Source organism: Rosa chinensis, chromosome 4 (assembly GCF_002994745.2).
Source record: "Rosa chinensis cultivar Old Blush chromosome 4, RchiOBHm-V2, whole genome shotgun sequence".
In the NCBI taxonomy this organism is placed as follows: domain Eukaryota; kingdom Viridiplantae; phylum Streptophyta; class Magnoliopsida; order Rosales; family Rosaceae; genus Rosa; species Rosa chinensis.
The window spans coordinates 36,718,998-36,744,471 of NC_037091.1; the positions used below are offsets into that span (position 1 = coordinate 36,718,998).

The window sequence follows — 25,474 nt, forward strand, 5'->3', positions numbered from 1 at the left end:
TAAAACAAAATCTCTTCACTAAAAGTTAGTAAAACAAAATCCTCACAGAGAATGGAACGATTGGTTATTGACTAGTTGGTAGTGGTCGTGGTCCTCCTGGACGAGAGAAACAGACTTCTTGAGAAAGATGGGGAATAGATGAGGACAAGCAAAGAAGTACAATAACTTTTTGTTTCTTCTCATGTGATTAATGGGCTAAAAAGTTCAATCGAATAGGTCGAAATGTTTCTTGTTCTCTAAGGTTTGTAATTTCGATGTTAATGAAAATTTTGTTACATGCACTAAATATATAGAAATTTCAAAATCGACGGATAATTATATAAAATCTGATTTCATTTGTTTTAAAGATTGCTTAGTTATCAGTAAAGAAAAAAAATGAAAATTTTGATAATTTTAAATAAATTTAAGCAAATTAACATTAGTGATTATATTATATTTCTAAATCAAATAAGTTCAAATTTCAAGACAACTAGAGAACTCCTTTAAAATTGAAAAGGAGCAAGCACTTATATAAATACACTCTATGGGTGTAGATAATTACATGGGAAGTTATTTCACAGAATGTGGAGAAAATTGCTGCAAATATTTTGTTTTTGATTTTTAATTTTCTTTTGTTTTTCTTTTATTTGTGAATTGACCATTTTGTCTTTCTCAAATATTTGAGTTCAAATGTTTTTTAATATTTGAAGGATATTTTGGTAAAAAATTTTAGTTTTGGAGAGCAAGCTCTCTTCTCTTAATAATAGTATAAATATATATATATATATATATATATTTGTCAAATTAATTGGTGGTTAGGTTCATATATGCGTCATGCATCAACCGGGTTGTTGCTAAAATGTTGAAATTCAAGAGAGGTTGTTGAAGTGTGACTGTGTGAGTATAGATTAAATTTTTGTCATCCAAAAATAAGTTTTACATAAAAATAAAATGGTGACACACTTTTGTTAACGAAATAGCCACAAGACCTATACATAAACACTATAGTGAACAAGAATTACATGAGATTACAATTCGTCAAACATCATCATGCAATCTATATATTCAATAAGAATAGTCACTGAAATTAAACATAAACTTCTAATTTTCCATCAATATATATGACCAAATGTCAATATAAATATATTGAATTTCATATGCAATCGATTTTATTTTTCGCAGTAGATAGGCATTAATCGCTTTAGGCTAGCAAACAGCCACGTCCAATGTCATCCAAAAATGCCTTGAGATTGTTATCGGAAGATCCACCTTCACTCACAGCCTCTCTTGCCAACTCCTTCCATTTCTTAGCATTGCTTCTCAACTCTTCACTTCCCATAACCAAATCCAGACACCTCTTGAGCTCCTCACCCACAATAACACCCTCCGCATTCGGTGCTACCCTCACCCCTGTTTTCCACATGTCCTCTATCAACTTGGCATTTGTGCCTTGGTCTGTCCACTGGGGAAATGCCACCACTGGTACCCCACAAACCAAACTCTCCAGGCTTGAATTCCACCCACAATGTGTCACAAAACAACCCAATGAAGGATTCGAAAGAACCTCCACTTGACTACACCACGGGACTATCATCCCAAGCTCTTCTAGTTCCTCTCTGTAAATCAGCTCATCGTCTTCTTTCTCTTCCTTACCTTGTCCACTCTTTTGGTTTTCTCTAATCACCCACAGAAACGGACGTCCGGAATCCAACAACCCTTTTGCAATTTCCTCCATTTGAATCTTGGACAGGACGGAAATGCTCCCAAACGAGACGTAGACGACAGACTCTTTTGGCTTTGAGTTCAGCCATTCCAGGTACGGTGACTCCTTCGACTTCTGGAAAAGATCGCCTCCGAATGATTTATCGGACGGGTCCTTGCCGTCCAAGAAAGCCGATGGCATTAAAGGCCCGATTCCGATCAAGTTGTACCTGTCTATTGCTTTTAACGCCTCCGGTTCTAGTGCATCAAACGTGTTCACTAGTATGATTGGCCTGCTTTCTTGTCCGAGCTTCTCGAACTGTTCTTCGAACAATTGGACAGCTCCGTTGTACGGATTCGTAGCAACAATGAAAGAAGGAAGGTCGCGGCTCTTCAGCGCTAGCGGCAATCCTGGTATTTCTACTGTATAGGAAGGGTCACTATCGGCAGCAGTATTGTTGTTGATGAGATCTTTGTAGCCGTTGAAGTAGTAGTAGTATATGTCGAAAACTGTGGCTGGCTGAATCCAAAGGAGCGCGGTTGCGAGGTGGAGTTCACGTGCCAGTTCCGCCACCCAAGGAAGAAGTAAGGCGAACAATAGGCAAGTGTATGGGTGGCCCTCGCTTGCACTAGACACTACAAGATCCGTGATCGCTTGCTTGCCACGACGCTTTAGCTCGGACATGAAGTGCTGAAGATCGTCCCCGGACTTTAAACCTTGGTCATATCCGTCGGAAAAGGGGGCGAAGGTCAAGCCACTAGGAGTACTAATGCTATTGCCAATGCGGTGGTGGGCGGAGAGGGACGTGACAAACGTTACATGTACACCGGTGATGCGAATGAGACGCTTGGCGAATTGGAGGGAAGGATTGATGTGGCCTTGAGTGGGAAATGTTACCATAATGAAGCGGTGTTGCGTCATGGCGGTGGTTGCGGATATGGAGGCGCGCGCTGGAGCTCGGATTAGTTGCGTGTTACGAAAATATAATAGATTGGTGAGCTTCAGATAGCGCAGTAAAGTGAAAGTAAAACACTCGATAATGTTGGGAGATGTAAGGTGGCGATAGTATATCAAGAGTTTAAATAAGGGATTGGGAGGAAAACAAATGACGTTTGAGGTGACGATTTGGACATGGTTGAGACAAAAAAGATGAGAAAGGACGTGGTCGGAGTCCGACAAGCAGATTTAAACCAAAACATATATGCATACATGATTTGTCCAGCTAATCTGGTTTTGTTTTTAAGATCAAGAACAAATCAGTTAAAACAAAATTTAGGAAGACCAAGCTTGTCGCGATGAACTAAGGGCTCCTTTGGTCGTTTGTATAGAGCATCGGAGTAGATTCAGATCATTCAATTGTACCGGAACCTGTAAATAACTCGGTGAAAGATATGAATAAAGAGACTAAGTTCTAGTTGGCCTGTTGAAGAATTGCAGAAATGAACCACACCCTTTAGGATCCTTCTTAACCAAATTATTGCAAAACATTAGCATTACAATTTCGGCATACAAAGGCATCGTCACAAGAATCAAACCACAGTTTGTAAGGCTGCAGAGAGTCAAATATATATATCCTTTGTGATATCTACCTCAATTGCTCTTGAAAAGGTTAAACAGGACGATAAACCAGCTTAAGGTTAAACGATGATCAACCAGGTTACAGATGAAGTATGAATCTATACATAGTGAATCCACATCAATTAAACCAGGGCGAATTGTCAAACTGAAACGAAATCTCACTAGAAGTCCATTTAATTTTGAAACCATTTGGTTAGGCACACAGAGGTAAGAGCTTCAGTGCATAATCACAGCAAGCCTGCATATAACAGATTAAGGCCATTGAAGGTAAATCCATACGGTCAAACCTGATAAGGCTTCAACCTTTTTACGCAAGGAAGGCACACTCCCTAAGTTTGCACTCCGCAAAAACAAAAACAAAGTCCATCATTCATTCGTAAAATGTCTAACAAGTAGGATTTGGACTCGATTGTATGGATATACATGTAAAACATTAGGGTACTACCTGTAGGACATGTCACTAATAGATCATGATAGTATACAGCCTTCACAAAGTCGCTACCTAGGGATGTTAAAGACTGAAACTCGAAAAAATCTTGATGTCTTTTATATCAATCTAATGGCAAGATATATCAAGTATACTCAATACCAAAAAAACTTTACACCTAAACTTATAATCCTACTTCACACCAGAGGCGATGACAAGCTTTGTACCGAAAAAAGAGAGAAAAGAGTCAATGACAAGCAAATAAAAAAAAAGTCAATGACAAGCTTTTACTAAGTTTCATCTTCGATATCCTGCAGAACAGCACCACGTACTTTTGCCCTGCGATATGCAGGCACGACCCGATTGACAACTTTTGTTGATTTTGTATCTCTAGTGGCTTGTTTTTCTGGAGAGTTTTGTGCGCCATTAATGTCCGAAGAACCAATCCTTTGTATCTTTTGCCTCTTAGTATACAGCTCAAGTTGGCTCTGGATGCTGTCGTTTCTTTCCTTTTCTGCTGATACCACTTTGGACAATTGCATAGACCGCTCACGTTCTTCTACATAAGACTCGTTGATGCTTTTGAACTCTTTGAAGAGCTGAAGAGAGAGATTTGCAATAGCCTCAGTAGCAGCCGAGCCCACAAGCTTTGTCATGGCAATGGAAATTTTAGGCATTCCTTTAGCCTTCTGAGCAACTAACTTTGCAGCTGCAGCGCCATCTGAGTTTAACGGTCCCTCCAAAACAAGCTTTGTATGCTCAGATTTTATGGAATTGACAAGATAGTCTATGAACTCTGACCAAGTGCCTCCTATTCCAATGCTGTCCTGCATATCATCTAGCTGACTAACCGACCGTACAGCCTCCCACGTATTAGAGTGGAAATCAGTGACATGGATTCCGAGGTGCAAAGAATCCGGCGCATGAAGGTGGAACAAGAATTGACGTTGCGGCGGAGTTGAGCCCATAACCGCCCGCTCAACCGAGAGCTGGCCGAAAGCCGGCTCCAACTGGACCTCTAACCCCATTGTCACAGACTCAGCCCTTGTCCTATTTACGCAATTCTAGGTGAGATTTGAGTGAGCATTGCCCCTAAACCCCTCTCTAATCAAGAAATTGGCCCTAAAATTCAACAAAGAAACTGACAGAACCTTAGCTGAGAACATAGCACGCATCAATACTGAAACAGAAATTCAAATGCTAAATATCATGATTTCCACAAACAACAGAATCTCAGCAGTGTATTCAATCTAACAATCCATATACCTATCCAACAAATTTCACCACCCATCATATGATTGAACTATAGAAAATAGAGAACGCGACTCAATTTGCAACTTAATATAGATTGTTGAGAGTTGACGGTACCTAATTTGAGGCCGCGAAGTCGGTTGAGGGCGTCGTTGCTCAGAGCGGAAGAGGAAAGCTCAATTGAAACTTAGGGCATAAACAATTGGGGCGAGTTTAAGCTCGTTTTACACCTACGATACAACGCCGTATTTGAGCATTGAAACGACACAGTTTCTAATTTTTATTATTATTATTAATTTATTTATTTTAACATTTTTTTTTTTTTTTAACAATATGACACCTTCTGGGCTTCAACCAAATCAATCCAAATTGGTCTCTTGATTAAAACTTCTAGAGGACAATTTATTGTTTCACTGAACTGGAACCCTATCATGATCACCAGTGTCTCACACGACCATTAAATTAATAATTAATTAATACAAGTAGTGTCATCACTTGACTACCTCTCACATACGGGACATTGTTCACTAGTTTAACTGGATTCTGCTCAATCCCCGGAGGGATAGATTCTTCAAGAAATGAAGGGTTTAGTTGGATAAAGATGCCAATCACTTTCTTCCTACCAACACTAGGAAAGGCTAAACAAAATATTTATCCAAAGCATTCTAGCAAGATATGTCCACGAACTTCCATTCGATTTGAAGCCATCCAAGATATACAATTTGCAGAAACAACAATACTAACAATAATCCCCACAACAAGTTGCACTGGGATCAACATGGAATGTGTAAAACAGCTCTGTCTTGTTTCACTTAGTGAAGAGATCTGGCATTATTGTACCTTATGTCAATACCTTTGTTGCAATCTTGTCTACTTGCAGTTATGCTGGTTGAGTTGATGAAGGTCTTTCTTTGTATGATTGAATGAAAATGGAGTAGACATGAAGCATATGAATTTGTTCAAGGGCAGGATGAAGAAGGGTTATGTGATGGAAATTTGGGTTTCGCTTCTTGGCGTCTGTAGAATTAATGAACAAATTGAAATGGCAAGCTAATGGCAAGATAGGTTACCAAAACTCTCCTATATGTATGGGGAGGAAGGAACATCGGAAAATGTTCATAAAGAGAGAAACTAAATGATGAATATGGTTTTAGGAAGTAGTTGTAGTTGGATTGAGAATACTGGTTTTATGAACTATTTCATATCTCGAGACCAAAATTATAAGTTTTATGAACTAGTTCTTGTACATTGAGACCAAAAGCACCTTCAGTATTGTTAAAAGTAGATTTTCTCAGACATAGCTCAAGTCTGCATATTGAGAAATGGGGGCTTGGCCTAGTACATTACTCAACTACCTAGCCATATGTCAAGTGAGCTCTATTCCTGTTGTACAGGTCCGTCAAAAAGCATGTCTTCTACATATACAGCATAATTTCTACGGGTAAATCTATGGTATGTTAACATTTCTCATACATCAACTATTTTTATCACTTTAAGGACTCATGTTACCACTTTGAGGACTAATATTACTATTTTGAGGACTTATATAATAAATTAAGAAAATTTACTACTTTAAGGACTAATATTACTATTTTGAGGACTAATGTGATAACTAAGAAAATTTACCATTTTAAGGACTCATGTTACCACTTTGAGGACTAATATTACTATTTTGAGGACTCATTTTACCACGTTTAAGGCAATTATATGCATGTCATACGTTAACACATTATAGAATTTTCCAATTTCTACATATCTGAAAATGTCATATGCAGGTCATCTTTTCAATTAAATGATGCTTTGATCTTTATACTCAGCATCAATAGCAACTCTTTCCTCCATTTGGAATATTGGTCACTCATATTCCACCGACTATTGAACATGTTTTTGTTTTGTGCTCTATCACTTTCCAATGGGAATATAGGTGCTGATATTATGATATGCATGTAGAACATGCTGAAGAAAAATAAAAATAAATAGAGCTCTGATAGTTTCTTTCTATTCATAAACCAAGAACAATCGAACTAAAAATTGATTAACTTGCTTGTTCGGGATGATGCTTGCTATATTTGTCATCAAGCCGTACAACATGTATAAATTATAAAGTACAAACACAGGTTTTGCAAATGAAGGAATTTTTTCCCATGCATTCCATTTGAAATGCAGCTCAAAGTGCTCAGCAATTACTATCTAGAATCGGTTCAACTAGATTTACCTGGCATACTGTATACTTTCATTTGAACCATGTATGAGCTCTGTGCAAATCCATGAACTCATCATCTCTACCAATAAGTCTGAGCTGTGTTGTAGTCTAACTTGCGTCTGTTTGTAGCTGATATTGTCAAAAAATTAGCAGAGGGCTTTAGAACTATTCTACAAGAACTACTCCAAAAGAGTTTACTTGATTTCCCTTACTTTTTCTGTGTCCAGCAAGGCAGCAAAGGCATCACATCACTTCCAATAATAAGAGATTAATTTTGATGGTATGTAACAACAACTTTAGTCATCCATCTATTGTGGTACACAAGCATATTTCTTACTCAGATGGTCATGGATTAAACTGATTATGAAGGCTTACTGGCTTAAGCATTGTCAAGAATCATCATTCACATCCTTATATTCAAGTAACCAACCTTCATTACTACAAATATTTTGTTGCTACGTGCAGCCACAGTTATTGCTTTGGCACCGGTATGTGAATCATTTGCTTATTACCTTTAGCAAGGTGCAAAATGAACTTAATAAACTTACAATAAGTCTGACATTCTGCAAAACCCTGTAATTTTTATATAGGGAGCCTATGGCTATATATTTGCAGTTTCCTTTCATTTTTATTACTTCTATTTCCATATGGGAGGCTATAGGAAATTCTACAATGAATGAATGTATGACATGCATATAATTACCTTAAAGTGATAAAATGAGTACCCAAAGTAGTAATATTAGTCCTCAGAGAGGTAACATGAGTCCTTAAAGTGATAAATCTTCTTAGTTACCACATAAGTCCTCAAGTGGCAAAACTAGTTGATGTATGAGAAATGTTAACATATCATAGCCTTACCCTTTTCAGATTGCCATTGGTAATTTTCCCTCTCTCAAAGTCAAATAATTTGAATTTGGTATCATCATATTTGCCTGTACTTCATCCTTGCATAAACAAAAGAACAAAAATGAAAAATGAAAAAAAAAAATTCAGCAAGTTGTTAAATGTTGAAATGGCAATTACGAACAACGAATCAAATTCAACAAATGTGATCAAGCAAATTATGATCTGAGCAAGTACCAAACTTGCAAAATAACAAAATGCCAGTTGCACGCCAACAGTCAACTGATCAGCCCAATCACAGTGCATAAACAATTGGTACAATTAGAGAGTTTTAAAACAACGTATGACATGCATACAATTGCCTTAAAAGTTGTATAATGAGTCCTCAAAATAGTAATATTAATCCTCAAAGCAGGCCTCATCAACGGGCCGACCTGGCCCATTGGTAGCGGGCTTGGGCCGAGCCAGGCCTGGCCTTACTCCATTTTAAAATAATAGCGAGCCAGGCCGGGCCGGGTTTTATTGTAAATTGAAGGATCCAAGCCCATCCATTTAATGCGGGCCTTGCGGGCTTTATTTACAAATAAATCTTTAAAGATAATATTTTTTATAAACTTATATTTATATATCATACACTCCAAAGAGAAACCTCTATCAACTTAAATAAAATGGAAAAATCGACCGTTGGATGAGATTATTATAATAAATTATGAGTGTGGTAAAAAATTTAGCCAATTTCACCATATTTTCGAACCCGATCGAATTGGTCAACCGTCGTTACTTGTATGTTTTCTTGGTTGACCGATGGCATGACAACCGCGAAACGTGCTTATTTTTTCACATCATGTCTGTAAATATTCCAACGATAGATGTGCGTGGACATAAGATAAAAATTTCAATTTTAATTGCAAAGATGTTGGCATATATCAATTTGCCTCCTAAAGTCGTATGACTTGTATATTGCATTTAAATTGTTAAGGTTCATTCTAAAGCAACCATGAAGTGGAAAATGAATTTAGAGAAATCAACCGCTCGATTGAGAGATTGTAATGTTTTATGGTGATTGTAAAAAATTCAGCTAATTTGATTCTCGTTTCGAATTTGATCAATTAGGTCAAATTTAGTTACTCTTATAAACCTATATCTATATATCATATACTCCAAAGAGCAACCCCTATCAATTCAAATAAAATGGAAAAATGGACCGTTGGATGAGATTATTACAATAAATTATGAGTGTGGTAAAAAATTTAGCCAATTTCACTATATTTTCGATTCCGATCGAATTGGTCAACCGTTGTCACTTGTATGTTTTCTTGGTTGACCGATGGCATGACGACCGTGAAACGTGCTTATTTTTTCACATCACGTCTGTAAATATTTCATCGATGGATGTGTGTGGACATGAGATAAAAATTTCAATTTTAATTACAAAGATGTTGGCCTATATTAATTTGCTTCCTAAAGTTGTATGACTTGTATATTGCATTTAAATTGTTGAGGTTCATTCTAAAGCAACCGTGAAGTGGAAAATGAATTTAGAGAAATCAACCGCTCGATTGAGAGATTGTAATATTTTATGGTGATTGTAAAAAATTCAGCTAATTTGATTCTCGTTTCGAATTCGATCAACTAGGTCAAATTTAGTTACTCTTATAAACCTATATCTATATATCATACACTCCAAAGGGCAACCCCTATCAATTCAAATAAAATGAAAAAATGGACCGTTGGATGAGATTATTACAATAAATTATGAGTGTGGTAAAAAATTTAGCCAATTTCACCATATTTTCGAATCCAATCGAATTGATCAACCGTCGTCACTTTTATGTTTTCTTGGTTGACCGATGGCATGACGACCGCGAAACGTGCTTATTTTTTCACATCACGTTTGTAAATATTCCATCGATGGATGTGTGTGGACATGAGATAAAAAAAATTAATTTTAATTACAAACACATTGGCCTATACCAATTTTCCTCCTCGAATTGGTCAACCGTCGTCACTTGTATGTTTTCTTAGTTGACCGATGGCATGACGACCGCGAAACGTGCTTATTTTTTTACATCACGTTTGTAAATATTCCATCAATGGATGTGTGTGGACATGAGATAAAAAAAAATTAATTTTAATTACAAACACATTGGCCTATACCAATTTTCCTCCTAAAGTTGTATGACTTATACATTACATTTAAATTATTGAGGTTCATTCTAAAGCAACCAGGAAGTGGAAAATGAATTCGGAGAAACCAACCGCTCGATGGAGAGATTGTAATGTTTTATGGTGGTTGTAGAAAATTCAGCCAATTTGGTTCTCGTTTTGAATTCGATCCACTAGGTCAAACTTAGTTACTCTTACAAACTTATATTTATATATCATACACTCCAAAAAGCAACCCCTATCAATTCAAAGAAAATGGAAAAACCGACCGTTTGATGAGTTTATTACAATGAATTATTAGTGTGGTAAAAAATTTAGCTAATTTCACCATATTTTCAAATCTGATCAAATTGGTCAACCGATATGTAGAATATATATATGCACTAATGCACATAGTCTATATAGAAGTATAAGAACTTCCACACACACACACACATATATATATAAACACACACACACACACACACACACACACACATATATATATATATATATATACAGAGCCCTTCTAGTGAGGGATCCCTTTTTTTGGTCTTTTATAGAGATAGGCATTATACCAACTTTTCAATCATATTTTTACATCTTAACCGTTCAGTTTTTAGGTCCTAGTGTATAGATCACTTCTGCAAATTTTCAGCCAATTTGATGATCGTTAAGGCATCCAAAACTGCAATTTACCATTATAAACACGAACGGTTCCGGTTCGACAGATTCGGTCCGTTCGTGTAAATTGCAGTTTTGGATGCCTTAACGATCACCAATTTGGCTGAAAATTTGTAGAAGTGATCTATACATTAGGATCTAAAAACTGAACGGTTAAGATGTGAAAATATGATCTGAAAGTTGGTCTAATGCCTATCCCTATAAAAGACCAAAAAAAGGGATCCCTTAGTGGAAGCCCTCTATATATATATATATATATATAAACACACACACAAATATCTACATATATATATATATATATATATATATATAAACACACACACACATATATATAATATTTTATGGGCTTTTACGGGCCTTTGGCGGGCCGGGCCGGGTCTTTGCGGGCTTTTGGCGGGCCGGCCCACTACCCACCGAGGCTGGCTTTTGCGGGTTTTTTAACGGGCCGGGCCGGGCTTTTAGCCCTCAGGGCCGGCAAGCCTCCATCGGCCCACTTGATCCGCGGGCTTTTTGATGAGGCCTACCTCAAAGTAGTAACATGAGTCCTTAAAGTGGTAAATTTTCTTAGTTACCACATGAGTCCTCAAAATAGTAATATTAGTCCTCAAAGTGGTAACATGAGTTCTTAAAGTGGTAAATTTTCTTAGTTTACCATATGAGTCCTGAAAATAGTAATATTAGTCCTCAAAGTGATAACATGAGTCTTTAGAGGGGAAAAAAATAGTTGATGTATGAGAAATGTTAACATACCATAACTTTACCCTTAAAACAATTGGATCAGTTATCAAGTTCGACAACAATGGATCAGTTATGAAGCGTACCAAACATCAGAACCACAAAATGATAATACACCTAAAAAGCCCTAACATACACTTGGCTGGGATGACAATGATGATGACGATGATGATGATGATGTATCACTGGGGCATGTAGAGGTTTTATGTGTGTTTTTGCCTTCCTGGATGCTCTTTTCTCCTATATATATAGAAGAGAAACTAATAAGGTATAAATACATTTATCAAGGCAGAGTAAAAAAGAATTACCACAAAGAAAAAACAAGAGAGAGAGAGAGAGAGAGAGAGAGACTAACACTTGATCCTTCAAGAGTAAAGCTATTCAATTTTGTATATTTAAGTGAGCATTCCTCTTTGGACATGCATGCATGGCTAAAAAGGGGCTTACCTATTTGTGGAATACAAATACATGGATAAATTACTGACCAAAACCAATTGGAGAGAAATTGAAAATAAGGACTACGTACTGTCAACCACTATTCAGCAACAGTATATTTGGTAGGGCTGGGCTTTTCAAAAAAGCTGGCTTCTGCTTATTTTTGAGAATAAGTGGCTGAAAAGCAAAGCTGCTGAGTGTTTGGTAAACTGGCTTTTTATAAGAGCTGTCAGTGGCAGAAGTAGTGGCAAAGTGTTTGGTAAATCAAACTGGCTTGTGCTTTTTGTTTGTGGAATGACCAAATTGGACATGAGAGATTATTTTGCCTTAATTGTATACCAAACAATGTTGTTCAAATGCTCTTGTTATTATTTTTAATCTTTATTATGTCCTTATTAATTTTTGTTAACTTTCAATTTTTATAAATCATGGTGAATATATGATTAATATTGGACAATTTTAAAAATAACTGATACAAATATATTAGTAACATTAATAACAATTGGTTTTTGGTTCACATCAAATGTTCACGTTATTACGCATATTCATCAAACTTTGAGTAATGCTATTTCTTATTGTTTCCATTTCTTATGCACCGTGACCATGATATTCTTCTTCTACATCATTATCCATTTCTATCTCACCACTTGACCCATAACCTTCTCTTTCTTCACTGCGGACAAAATGTCTATTACCATGTGCATGTCTCCGTATATAAGTATGAAGTGTCATGTTGGCAATGACAATCTTCACTTGCTTATCAAATGAATAACCTTGCATGTCCCTTAAAATCTTCCACTTTTTTTTCCAAACTCCAAATGTGCGTTCTATAATGCTTCTAAGAGAAGAGTGTGCTTGGTTAAATACCTCTTTTTCATTTCTTGGTTCTTGCCTACGGTATTGTTGAAAATGTTGTCTCGGACCTTTGTAAGGTCCCAACAACTCATTCATTTGAGGGTATCTGGAATCTACAACATAATATTTTCCTGTAAAATAAAGAAATGTCAAATTTTAACAAAACTTCATTCAAAGCATCATAAAATTTGATCTAAAAATAACTATAAATAAATATAAGCAAGCACACCGCCCTATATCTCCTATAAAAAGGGGAAACCCTTCCCAATCAAGTAAGTTCACTGTTATTTTCTATACATTTCCCTGTCTTTATCTAGCTTATAAGTAGAAACTAACTTAGGCATCGGAGGGTTATAGACCAGCAACCCAAGTTTTCCTCTGACCTATTTCTGTGCTGGCAGGTATCGGATAGAGTGTTCAAGACCCTCACAACTCTATAGATAGCGACTCCCGACACCGCATCAACATGCAGTTATTTCACAGAATGTGGAAAAAACTCCACTTTTTTTTTTGTTAATTTCTTTTCCTTTTTCTTCGTTTTGTAGAATTAGCCTTTTTGTCCTTCTCGAAAATTTCAGTTCAACGGTTTTTTAATATTTGAAAAATATTTTGGTAATCTGTTTTGCACTACTAGCAAAATGAGCAACACACACATATTTTATACATACTAACTTTCACACTGATAAAAATCAGTGAATTTTAGTTTGTAGATACAGACATCTGTGTGAACTGAATGATTAGGTCCTACTGAAGAACATGCTCACATTATTACTCACTGAAATAAGTGTGACTAGATTTTCTCACAGATATCTATGTATCAAAACCTACACTAATATATGTGTAAATTTTTTTACACACAGAATTTTGTTAGTAATAATAAAATTCTAAATTATATATCAACTTTTATTCACACAGTCATCTATAACAAATGACTTAAAAATTTTCACTCTGTTGTCCGTGTGAATGCAGCAATGACACTGACATCGGTATTAAATTTTACACAGTTATCTGTAACAATTGCTACTTTTTCCATAAACATCTGTGTCAATATTTGATTGACAGATGAGTGATAAAAAAAACCAAATGACTTTTACATCTAAGACCTGAGAAATTTTAAGTACACACCCCTAATTACTTAATACACATCCCTATTATTTTATATTTCAAATTAGATTTTATAAGTAGGTTAAATGACCAAAACAGACATCTATGCATTAGAAGAATAAAAAAAATAGTCATATTTTCCTTATATTAAACTATTTATGTATAAATTGTTAGATGAACACAATAAATTTATATACATGGCCTCCTAATTTAATACAAGAATAAAGTTAGAAACTATCTAATTTAATTTTTCCTTATATAAATTGTAATTAAATGAGGTTAGAAACCATAATATTTAGAATTTCAAAACCAATGACATTAAATGTTTTTAAAACGGATCCCATTTTTTAGTTAATTTCTTTCTTCTTCTTTTTCTAAGAGATATGATTAATCCATTTATTTTCTAATATAAAACATCACAGGTGAAAAAACTTTGTAATTGTTAATTTGTTTGGCCCCTCTAATGACAACTTTGTAGTTCCACCATTGTGGAGAAATTACTGATATAGTTTTGGTTAAATGTTCAACTCATAATTTTATACTTGATCAACATGGTGTTTGGTGGATGAGAACTCAAATAATACAAACCTATTTATATGCATCTATTTAAAGTGAACAATAATAAATCTTTATGGATTTCTCAATAACTAACACAAGTAATCAATATGGTCATTTACAAAACATAAATAAATACACTAGAATATATTAATCATATTAAATAGTAGCCTTAATATGAGAAATTTTATTCACACACCTCTAAATACTAAATACACATTTCTTTTTTCATACATCCAATATCACATTTTATGGGTAAGTTAAATTACCAAAAGAGATATCTATATTAACAATAAAGAAACATAGTTGGAATTAAGAAACATAGAAACATATGAAGTTTTTTTTTTTTTTTTCCAGGTCTACCGCAGATGGATATCATGAATTTGATTCTCAATAATTTAGCATGCATGGGATCGAGCCTTCTTATCAATCTAGTTTCAAAAATGTATTAACTGTCCAAATGATATGGACAAACAAGAGCAAGTGAAAACCGTTGAAAAATTCCTCAAGAACTCTTGTGATGTATTGTTTTGTTTCGCTCCAATTTCATCATCAGTAGTTCACAAATCTCAACAATTGGCATTTGAATATTGTCTTGGTCAAGTCCTCAATGACAAGCAATTCTCCATTGGCATATGAGTATGTTCAACCCAACAAGTGAAATGCAATTAAAACATTCTTTGGGTGCCGTTGTATTAACTTTAGTGATGACTGTGTGATTTATTGAAACTCTCACATTGAGCCACTGAGTAATTGATGCTGAGTCTTCTAGTATAATATGTCATTCTTTAGGTCTTTTTTTTTTTTTTCAACTGCAGAATGCAATAGGTAGTCTCTCTTGTATAAGAAAAAAATAGGAAGTCTCTTACCAGATATTTATCTCAATTTATTTTAGCAAAAAAAAAAAAGAAACGGATATGTATTTAATGAAAAGATATTGTGTATTGTGAATGAGGATAGTTTAGGAAGTTTTGGGTTGTGTTTTTAGTAAAATATTAAAATAAAAAAGTTAATAGGTTGTGTATTAAGTAAGAGATGTAGGGTATATCTATTATTTAGCAATGTGTGAATACAATTTCTCCCTTAATATAGTCAAATAATAGGATATTTCATGATTTTTGAGATTAAGGATATTTTAGGTACTTTGGGTTGTGTATTTAGTAAAATATTAGGACGAGAAATTAAATGGGTGGTGTATTAAGTATAGAGTGTGTATTAAGTAATTAGGGATGAGTATTTAAAACTTCTCCTCAGACATATATTAGTATGTATTGAGAATTAAAACGATCAAAAACAAATCTCACACAGATATCTGTTGCATTATTATTGTTAATACCCACAGATATCATCGTGGACACTAATAATTTATTAATTGCCATAAAGCTGGTCACTATCAATTACCTCACATTATATATTTCTATACCCAGTAAATTACACAATTAACCCCGTTAAGAGATAATGCCTCTCTCTCTCTCTCTCTCTCAATTTCAGTCATTTCAAAAGGGAATTGGATCTCTCGGGTTCGATCTAAAGACCATCTGCCATGGTACCCCATAACCCCATATATGGCTTACCAACATGCACCTCCCAATGGTAAGGTATTCCACGTTTTCCAAAAAAAAAAAATTAACCTTTCATGGCTATATGTCCAACCCATATATGGCTATCAATCTGGTAAGCCATACCGATACAATTTTTTATTATTTACCTTTTTTTCCCTCTTGCCCCTCCACATTCAACTGATCTTATTTTTATTTCATTTGTGTCCTTTGTCAATTTTAGTTATAATTCATTTTTCTCTAGAAATTTTATGTCTATAAATTTTTTTAATGAAAAAAAATTATACCATTGCGAAGATCACAATGAGATCTTTTATCTGAGCCTAATATTGAATATATTTAGGCTAAATTATTTTGAGATCCTTAATTTAATACATAATAATGAATTATGTTTTCATAATTAATTGTTTTCAATATGTCTTACAATTCTGCCTTACAGTGGGAAACCTCTTGCATGAAAGTTAAAGATTCCAAAGCATATTCCTTCAACATAAGCCAAATATGGCTATATGGCAATATTGGCGGAGCCAGAATTTTGAACTTACTGGGGCACAAAATAAAATAAAATAATAATAATATCAAATATAAAAATTCTCTAATTGAAATTTATATCTATTACAATGAGTTTTCATATTAGTCTTATAATTTATACTAGTAAAAATGTATTTCTCAATATAAAATAAAGTAGAAAATTTTATTTTTGAGAATTGTAAATTTTATACATGAATGAAGAGGAGAGGTGCTATGGAAACTACAAATAAACTACGACAATTCACAAAAAATTAACTCACCGTAATATATATATATATATAGGCATAAATTACATGCATGTTAATCAATAGATAATAATAATAATAATAATAATAATAATAATAATAATAATAATTATTATTATTATTATTATTATTATTATTATTATTATTATTATTATTTTGTTGATAATGGACTTGCACAAGGGCAAGTCTGTGAGTACTGAGCAAGAAATAGTAGCCATCTAAATTATTATGCTTGTTTAATATATTTAATGTTTACTAGTGAGTATATATATAGGGTGGTGCTATTCACACACCTATTTTCTCTATTCAAACACCCCCTCTATTTTTCTATTATTTTAATTCAATTTTTGTTTACATATTACCCTAACTACCCTCCCTTGTAATTATGTTTCTTTTTCTTTTTTTATTTAGTAAGTCAATCATGAATCAAACATCACAATAAATCAATTTTTTTTTACCTTTATAAATGAAGGAAAAATAATATGCTCATTAAGCGGAATGACATGTATTAGTAAACAAGGAATATGCTTCCCAGATAATTACATTCATCCAACTGAATTTAAATTGCAAAGTTTGTCCTCATACAAGTAGGAGGGGTAAGACACATGTTTTACTCCTTTGTTGTCTCGGGTTCCAATATTGCACCTAGAGTTTCTCGTCTCTTATAGATTGGCTATAAGCTATTTTCAAACGCAGTTTGCAAATTTCGTTTTGACTTGAGTTGACTGATTATTTTGTAAACTACTAAAGTTAAAATGAAACAAAATTATCAATCAACTCAAGTCAAAACCAAATTTACAAATTGCACTTGAAAATGGCTAGAAATTTCCCAAATTTGCAGACTGAGTTTGAAAATGGCTCATTGCCAATCTATAAGAGAAGAGAAACTCTAATAAGTTAGGTGAAATATTGGAACCCAAGACAACAAAGAAGTAAAAAGCATGCGTCTTACCCCTCCTACTTGTATGAAGACAAACTTTGCAATTTAGATTCAGTTGGATGAACGTAATTACCTGAAAAGCATATTCCTTGTCTAATAATACATGTCATTCCACTTAATTTTTCCTTCATTTATATAAGTAAAAAAAATTTGATTTATTGTATAATGATCGATGTTTGATTCATGATTACATATTGATAAACAAAATTGTTATTTAGTTGCTGAATAAGGAAATTGGCTGAAAAAATCATAACTATACTTAATAATAAAACACTCGGAAAAGCCCACATACGGCGAAGATTTTTAGTTGCCGTTGGAAAAAGTAGAAGTCCAGCTCCTATTAACATAGGAACTAGAAGTGGAATGAACGGTATGATCCATGAATATTGATATGTATATTCCATATAAAAACAAATAAAAAAATTATCTTAATTAATTGTTTCTGATTCACCAGTTCTTATTTCTTTCTTTTGAAAGCGATCGATTAATAAAAAAAATTAAGATATATAAAATAAAACTTAAATAGAATTTCCCAGGTTTAATTATTCAGAATCTTTCCAAACTACTTCAAATCAAATATTTCAAATGAAGATGAAGGACTTGCCAAATAGAAAAAAGAAAAAGAAACTTAATTACAAGGGAGGGTAGTTAGAGTAATTTGTAAAAAAAAAAAAAAAATTAAAGTATTAGAAGAATAGAGGGGTGTGTGAATAGAGAAAATGAGTATGTGAATAACATCACCCTATATATAATATATTAAGAATCACGGTTTGACAGTTGCTGTTTGGAAGGAGCTCGGTCATTTTGACTACTCCTTTTAGGAGTTGCTTACATCAGCCTAATTATGGCTTTTAATTCATGGGTTGGCAATGGGTGTGATTACCTAATAGCCTCCTACAGTTTATTTCCTTTCCAAGGTTGCACAGCAGTATCAGTATAATATATATTTGGTCAGAAAAGTTTACTGGGTCCGTGACCCAGTGTGCCCCTTAGTGCCTCTGCCCATAAAGTCAAATATCCCTTACTGTGGCTGATGCTCTAAGAAGCTCGTCTGTGCTCATATTGGAAGCGATCAGAGTGAGGACTAAGAAGAGTGGTAGGTGGTTTTTCGGTTGAGGGATTCAAATGATTTGAGAGTGGATTTGCAAAATCGATTTCTATACATGAATATCGTAGGAAAAGTATCAAAAGGGTGTGCAGTACATCCAACAACTGTCATGGAAGCTAGCGAGCTCTCCCCAAGCTTGCAGGTTTGCCTTCGAATTTGTTCCATCAATAAGGATTGTTGGTTTACCACTATGCTCAAAAAGATCTATAATATGTTGTAGATTTGTAGTTACTAAGTTATAAGCTTGGATGATCTACTACTCGAATACTATGATAAGATTTGATTTTTGGTCACTACGTACTATTTCCAAGAACTTGATGAATATCTTCTCTTAATATTGCAGGTCTCAACAGATGTGGCAAGAGTTGTAGGTTGAGATGGACTAATTACTTAATACCTGATATCAAAAGAGGCAATTTTTCTCAAGAGGAGGAATAGACCATTCTACATCTTCATTCTATCCTCGGAAACAAGTATACTTCTTCAACCAATTTCCTCGATCCGATCATGTTCATTTCTGTCTCTATGTTTTGAATATCACAAACTGACTCGTCTTATTTGTAACTACAAGATGGTCACAAATTGCAACACAACTAGACAGGTTAACTGATAATGAGATCAAGAATTTCTGGAACACTCATTTGATAAAAAAATTGATCCATATGGGGATCGATTCTATGACTGTGATTATATTAATTAATCTTTAATATTGTATCATGTAAATTTTTTTTTTTTTTTTTTAGGGAAATGGAATATATTCCAATGATCAAAAGAACATGATGACCGTACAAGGTCAATCTAGGGGATCCGAAGATTACCAATTACAATCACTGCTCAACTGACTACACAAAAAGGCAGACTAATACCCATAAGGGAATGCGAAAACTAAAATCCAAAAAGGACTACTAACCAAAAGGAAACTACAAAGAAAAAACAACTGACAACTATGTTTATTCCAAAATACAACCCTAATTCTCCACATCTACCATGAATGGCTTGGGGCCTAAGACCATCTTGGTGTACCCTTCCACCGTTCAAAGCAGTGAATAGCCTCAAATTAGAGTCATATAGAAGTCCAGCCCACAACAAGCCCAACAAGAGCCCCGGCCCAACCTCTAGCCCGAACAAGAGAGAGGAGGGAGAATGGACTGAAACCCGAAGCCCAGCCCACACCCATTGCCCTCAATCTGCAACTCAGACCTTCGATCACCGGAACCCTAGGAAACTTTCCGGAGGCACTGCTACCACACCAAGCAAACAAGCCGCCACTGCCATTCCGGCGGACGACCTCGATCTTCAACCATCCCCGCCACCTCGAGGGACCTGGGTCCGACCTGGAAGATAGCCTCGCAGCTTGAACAAACCCTACATGCTGCAAATACCAGAAGTGCCTTCGAAGAGATGCTGACAAGGGTGCACTGCCAACAATCAGAAACCAGATCCGTCGCCGCCTCACACCCACTTCTCGTCCAAAGATGCTAGTTGTCCCCGACCCCAAATCCAAGAATACTCCCCTTCGTTCCACAAGCGAGCGTCCCACACCGGATAAGAACAGCACTGGAAGATCCCCCTGACAGGCAAGGAACGACCCAGTTGTCGCCACCCTGCTACCAAAAACTCTAGGATTTTGGTATGCTCAGCTCCGAAAAAGTTGGAGCGACTTTTTTCACAATGTGATAACTATTGTACCATGTAAATTAAGAAAAACAAAAATGCTAAAATTATACCCTTAAAATACAAATGGTGAAATGAAATTTTTTAATTTTTTTTAAATCTCATCAGTTGACACTGATGTTAAACACCAAATATTTTTAACGATATATTGGTGTACAGATAGGTCCCACTAAAAGACTTACACTGATTTTTCTATAATTGAGGAAAGACCAAAGGCCACTCTACTAAAATGAACAGATATTGCATCTATGAGTGTAGAGCAGCCATTGAGCTTCCCACATAGAATGTAGTAGCTATTAGGATTTATACTCATTGATTTCAATTAGCTAAGTGTATAGCTCTTTCTACTGGTGTTGGTTGACAAACTTTATTCTCTTAATAATAGCATAAATAATTCATTATAGTCTTTAAATTCACACTAAATTTCAAGAAATTGCCAATCTTATATATGGACATTGGGACCATTTTAAGATTTCTTAAACATGAGATGAGATGTGTTACAGTGATTAACTGCCCGTCATTGGCCAAAACAAAAGGCTACTTAGTCAATGAAACATAAAATAATTCGACGATATCGCTGTTGATAATTAACTAGACGCCATATATATTACGATCAACACGTTCAAATTTCAAGGTCTTGCAGCTGGTCATTGGTCAGTGTTATTAATTGACGAAGAATTGTCAGCTTTCTTCGGTCTTCTACATTAAACCTACGGGCTAAACTAAACTACATGATGTATTTCCCCCATGTGTTGCTATTCCCGGCCTCCCAGGTCTATTTAATTAAGCAGACGTAGATGTTCCCTAATTTTTAACCAAGTTTCTAAACGATACACTGATACACTCATTCAGCCATCACTTTTAACCATAAGATCGATAGTCAGAGAGGAAGAAAAACTTGAAAAATGGGGAATTGGGTTGGGAAGGAAAGGGGTGTTCACCCAGTTGATGAAGATGAAGGACTACATGGAGTTGGATCAAACAGTCTGATGAGAATTAAGCTGCGGATGACTAAAAGAGAGCTCAAAGAGTTGATGGCGCAGGTAGACATGACCAACGGCGGCGATAAATCGGAGGAGCTAGGCGGCTTGATCCTGAAAGAATGCTTGGAAGGTAGGCTCTGTGCTCGTGTTGTCGCTGTTGCTGCTGATGAAGATAGTGATCCAAAGGTATCAAAATATGTGAAGGGTTGGATCTTGAGCACCAGTTCAGAAGAAGAAGAGCACCATCATCTGTTGTAATTAAGCTTTTAAAGTTACAATATTATCGTTTCAGTCCAGTTTGAACAAAAGGAGTTAACCCAAAACACGTACTAGTGTTCGTTTTGCATGGAATTTAGATCGATCTTATAGATTTATTAGATTGTTCGAGTTAATCAAGATGTAGGTATCAATTGCATCAGATTTAGGTCATACCATAATAGTAGTGTCTTCTCTCTAGAAAAGAAAAAACCACAGCCCCCCTTGAGTCTAGATTTAGGTGCGTTACAGCGAGATCTAGAATTCTAGATTGACAGTTCTGTGAGAGGGGCTGGCTTCCTCGTCCAGGCTTATGCCCTAGAAGTTTTTCTTTTGTTAAGTTAAGTTGTCCCATCTCAGTCTGTTCTCCCTCATTAAAATCATCAGATCTGAAACCACCATCCATCTCATCGCTCTTCTCTATCGATACGTACACCTTCATCGATCTATATATAGTTGTTTGCTAGCTCGATCTTGAGTGGTTGTATCTGCTACCGAATCGTTCAGCATTTGTCATGACAGCGAAGGGTTCAAACCTTGTGACACAGCAGAAGCTGGGATCCCTTTGCAGGAGTAACTCAAACTTCTGATTCACCGCAGCAGCACACTCCAGTGCATCAAAGGGAAAGTTCAAAGTCATACCTCCATATTGAGCAGAAAACTTGAAAAAATTTCTTGCAAATAGGATGAGACTTTTGGTAATCAGGTATATCTTCAAAATTTGAATGAATGCATCCCCAAGGAGGTGAAAGAAGATCACAAATGTACGTAGTTTATGATTTGGTGAACACCTTGTGCTTTTAGCATTAATTGACCATGCAATTTGCAGTTTCTCGATCTCAATAGATGTTGGATACCTGAAATTTGCTCTATTTTTGCTTTGGTAATTGGGCCAACAGTTATTTGTTCAATACAACGAAATAGGCGGTTCTTGTAGCTGGTTCATCACTCTCTCCGAGTCTTTACTTGTCTGTCAGACGCTTACAGCAGAGTACGTTCCAACAACATTTGAAAAACAGAAAAACTGACTTCCTAAACAAATTTTTAACTCAACAACTAAAAGTCCAGCCTTCAAACATCTACAAAATTCCATTCGATTTAGCCTGTAACATGGTTTTCTCTGAACACAAAAATTCGTTAAAAGAGTTCAGAACCCTTCTACATGTGATTGAAAAATAATAATAATAATAATAATAATAATAATAATAATAATAATAATAATAATAATAATAAATCACGAACAAATCAACATGTAATCAAGAAAAGTCCTTGATTACTGTTTCCATACACTAGCCTCTATTCTTCAAGGCCTGATTCTGTGCAGCTACTTGAAGACACCGTCAACAGTCTCACAAAAAGATTAATAATAATAATAATAATAATAATTAATAAATAAATAAAAGATGTGACTAACAGCTCCCAAAAGAATGCAAAAACAACGAGTATCCTCAACGATGGAGATGACATTGAAAAGCTATATATATATATATATATATATATATATATATATATATATATATTGTTATAAATATTATATAAATGTGGTTATCCACTATAAATACTCATTAGTTATGTCCTTATGATGTAAACAATACTCTTATATAAAGGGGTCTAATGAGAATGAAATACACACTTCTACCTCCTCCATACTCTGTTTCTCTCTTCTATCTCTATATTTTTCTCTAGTTTATAACACGTTATCAGCACGAATTTGCTCTTATTTTTCTTCTTCTTCTTCTTTGAACTCCATGATGATCCGTAAGCCTTATGGTGCAACATAGTTGCTTATGACCAAGGCTAATGATCTATGAGTTTTTCTTCTTTCTCTCCTAGATGAATATCAATTTTCATTATACGATCATTTATATATATTTGTATGTATCTTTTATATAATATAATTGTTGAAAATTTATATTTCATATACGACAATGAGAACTACATGTTCCATTGCTCAAAACTCGAGTCTCTTGACCGAGTAGTCTTAGAACCTATGGTTCTTCCATAGACATCACACGAATGTTTTTCTCGTGTATTCCCTATGGGATCCATTGTTCATATTTATGAACTCTTCGAAACCTTTGTTTCGTATATGAATTTTTCATAGAACATATTGTTCTAATAATTATGGATCCTAATATATCTCATCTTTTCTGTTTGTAGAAAGATGACGCATCTAACAAAATTGGACTTTGATCCTCTTAAAACTTCTAGCAAGAACTATTTGATGCTGAAATTCATCTTATGGCTCAAAACCTTGGAAATTAATGCCATCAAAGTTGACAATAAGTCATCTGTGCAAGATCCCGCCAAGCCTATGATTTTCTTGCGTTATCATCTTGATAAGATCCTAAAAGATGATTACCTTACGGTGAAAGATCCACTTGAGATTTGGCAAGCATTGGTTGATCGATTTGCTCACCAGAAAACCATTGTTCTATCTAGAGCATGATATGAATGGACGCATTTTGCGCCTTCAGAACTTTAAATCTGTCACTGATTTTCAATTCCGCTAAACATATGATTACCTCCCAACTAAAATTATGTGGAGAATCTGTCAATGAAGATAACAAGCTCAAAGTCTCTGATTTTTTTTGTGACAATGGAAAACATATTGATTACATGATCAGCGACGGTTTTCTTGACACCAATAAATTTTAAGCCTATGTTTAGGCGTTTTTTTTGTCTCTATTTATTTTGTTTAGTCATTTTAAGCCTATGTTCTGGGACCGATTAAACGTAATTACATTTTCTGATCTTTATCTGTTTAATCATATTTATTATGTTTAAATTACCTTTATTACAATTCTTTCATAACTTAATTTGTCATGAGTATTTGTTGCAACTTGCAAGAGCTACAATTATCATGATAATATTTTTAATTGCCATTATCTTGTAGTTATTGTTATTAATAACTCATTTTATTATCATTCTATTACCATTATTCGATACTCACCATAGTTATTTATTTTATGTGATCATAATGAACATTTATTATTTATGATTATTTTTGTCATATCTACCTCTTATGATTATGTCGTGTGTGAAAAAATAACAAAATTATCTTTCCATCGCTGGGACTTGAACCCAGGTCTTTTTGAGTGCGAACCAAATATCCTAACCAACTAGACTACAACAAATTTATGATTATTTTGTTATAATGTTATATTAATGCATGTTTCAATTACTGACTCTAAATGAATCTGTCTCTATTTTAGAATATTCTGTTACTCACCAATTGATATCAACAATATCAATTATATTTTCAACATAATCGAGGTATGTATTTTTCATGAGTTTGACGACTTCAATTTGATCTCCTCTTATTATCTTATCTAATAATTTGATATAAAATTGTCAATTTATAATGAGATCGAAACTACATGTTTCTTGATTCAATTTCATGAGGACTTAAAATTCCTCCACTGATTGTTATACAATCAAATAGATCGAAACCTCTTGTTTCTTGATCTCCAATTATGTCTGGACATTTGTCCCTTCTCTTTATGAGTACATGTGAACATCTGTTCACTCTACTTTTAGAACATGCTTCTAATTGTGAAGACTCAAACCAAATGTTTTGAGTATGAGGGCTATGGTCCCTAAATCTATTATTATTGGAGTATATGCTTATACCCATATGGACTACTGTCCCAAACTCGAAATTTGAGTATATCATTTTGATA

The 25,474-nt window shown here is 34.7% G+C and overlaps 3 protein-coding genes and 1 non-coding gene across 4 annotated transcripts; 1 reads left to right on the forward strand and 3 right to left on the reverse strand.

Moving 5' to 3' along the window:
- Positions 1-939: 939 nt before the first annotated feature.
- Positions 940-3,627, reverse strand: LOC112198044 (phloretin 4'-O-glucosyltransferase). The gene has a single exon (XM_024339057.2). The coding sequence runs from the start codon at positions 2,600-2,602 to the stop codon at positions 1,181-1,183; it is 1,422 nt and encodes a 473-aa protein (XP_024194825.1). The 5' UTR covers positions 2,603-3,627; the 3' UTR covers positions 940-1,180.
- Positions 3,628-3,976: 349 nt separating this feature from the next.
- LOC112199213 lies at positions 3,977-4,714 on the reverse strand. Its single transcript, XM_024340258.1, has one exon. The coding sequence runs from the start codon at positions 4,712-4,714 to the stop codon at positions 3,977-3,979; it is 738 nt and encodes a 245-aa protein (XP_024196026.1).
- A 16,667-nt stretch (positions 4,715-21,381) lies between these two features.
- LOC112200945 lies at positions 21,382-22,131 on the forward strand. Its single transcript, XM_024341952.2, has one exon. The coding sequence runs from the start codon at positions 21,459-21,461 to the stop codon at positions 21,792-21,794; it is 336 nt and encodes a 111-aa protein (XP_024197720.1). The 5' UTR covers positions 21,382-21,458; the 3' UTR covers positions 21,795-22,131.
- A 2,723-nt stretch (positions 22,132-24,854) lies between these two features.
- On the reverse strand, positions 24,855-24,928 carry TRNAA-CGC. Its single transcript has one exon. It is a non-coding gene; the product is annotated as a tRNA-Ala (tRNA).
- Between the last annotated feature and the right edge of the window lie 546 nt (positions 24,929-25,474).

Coding starts and splice junctions, on each gene's coding strand:
- LOC112199213 (XM_024340258.1), bottom strand. CDS start 4,714: ATGGGGTTAGAGGTCCAGTTGGAGCCGGCTTTCGGCCAGCTCTCGGTT.
- LOC112200945 (XM_024341952.2), top strand. CDS start 21,459: ATGGGGAATTGGGTTGGGAAGGAAAGGGGTGTTCACCCAGTTGATGAA.
- LOC112198044 (XM_024339057.2), bottom strand. CDS start 2,602: ATGACGCAACACCGCTTCATTATGGTAACATTTCCCACTCAAGGCCAC.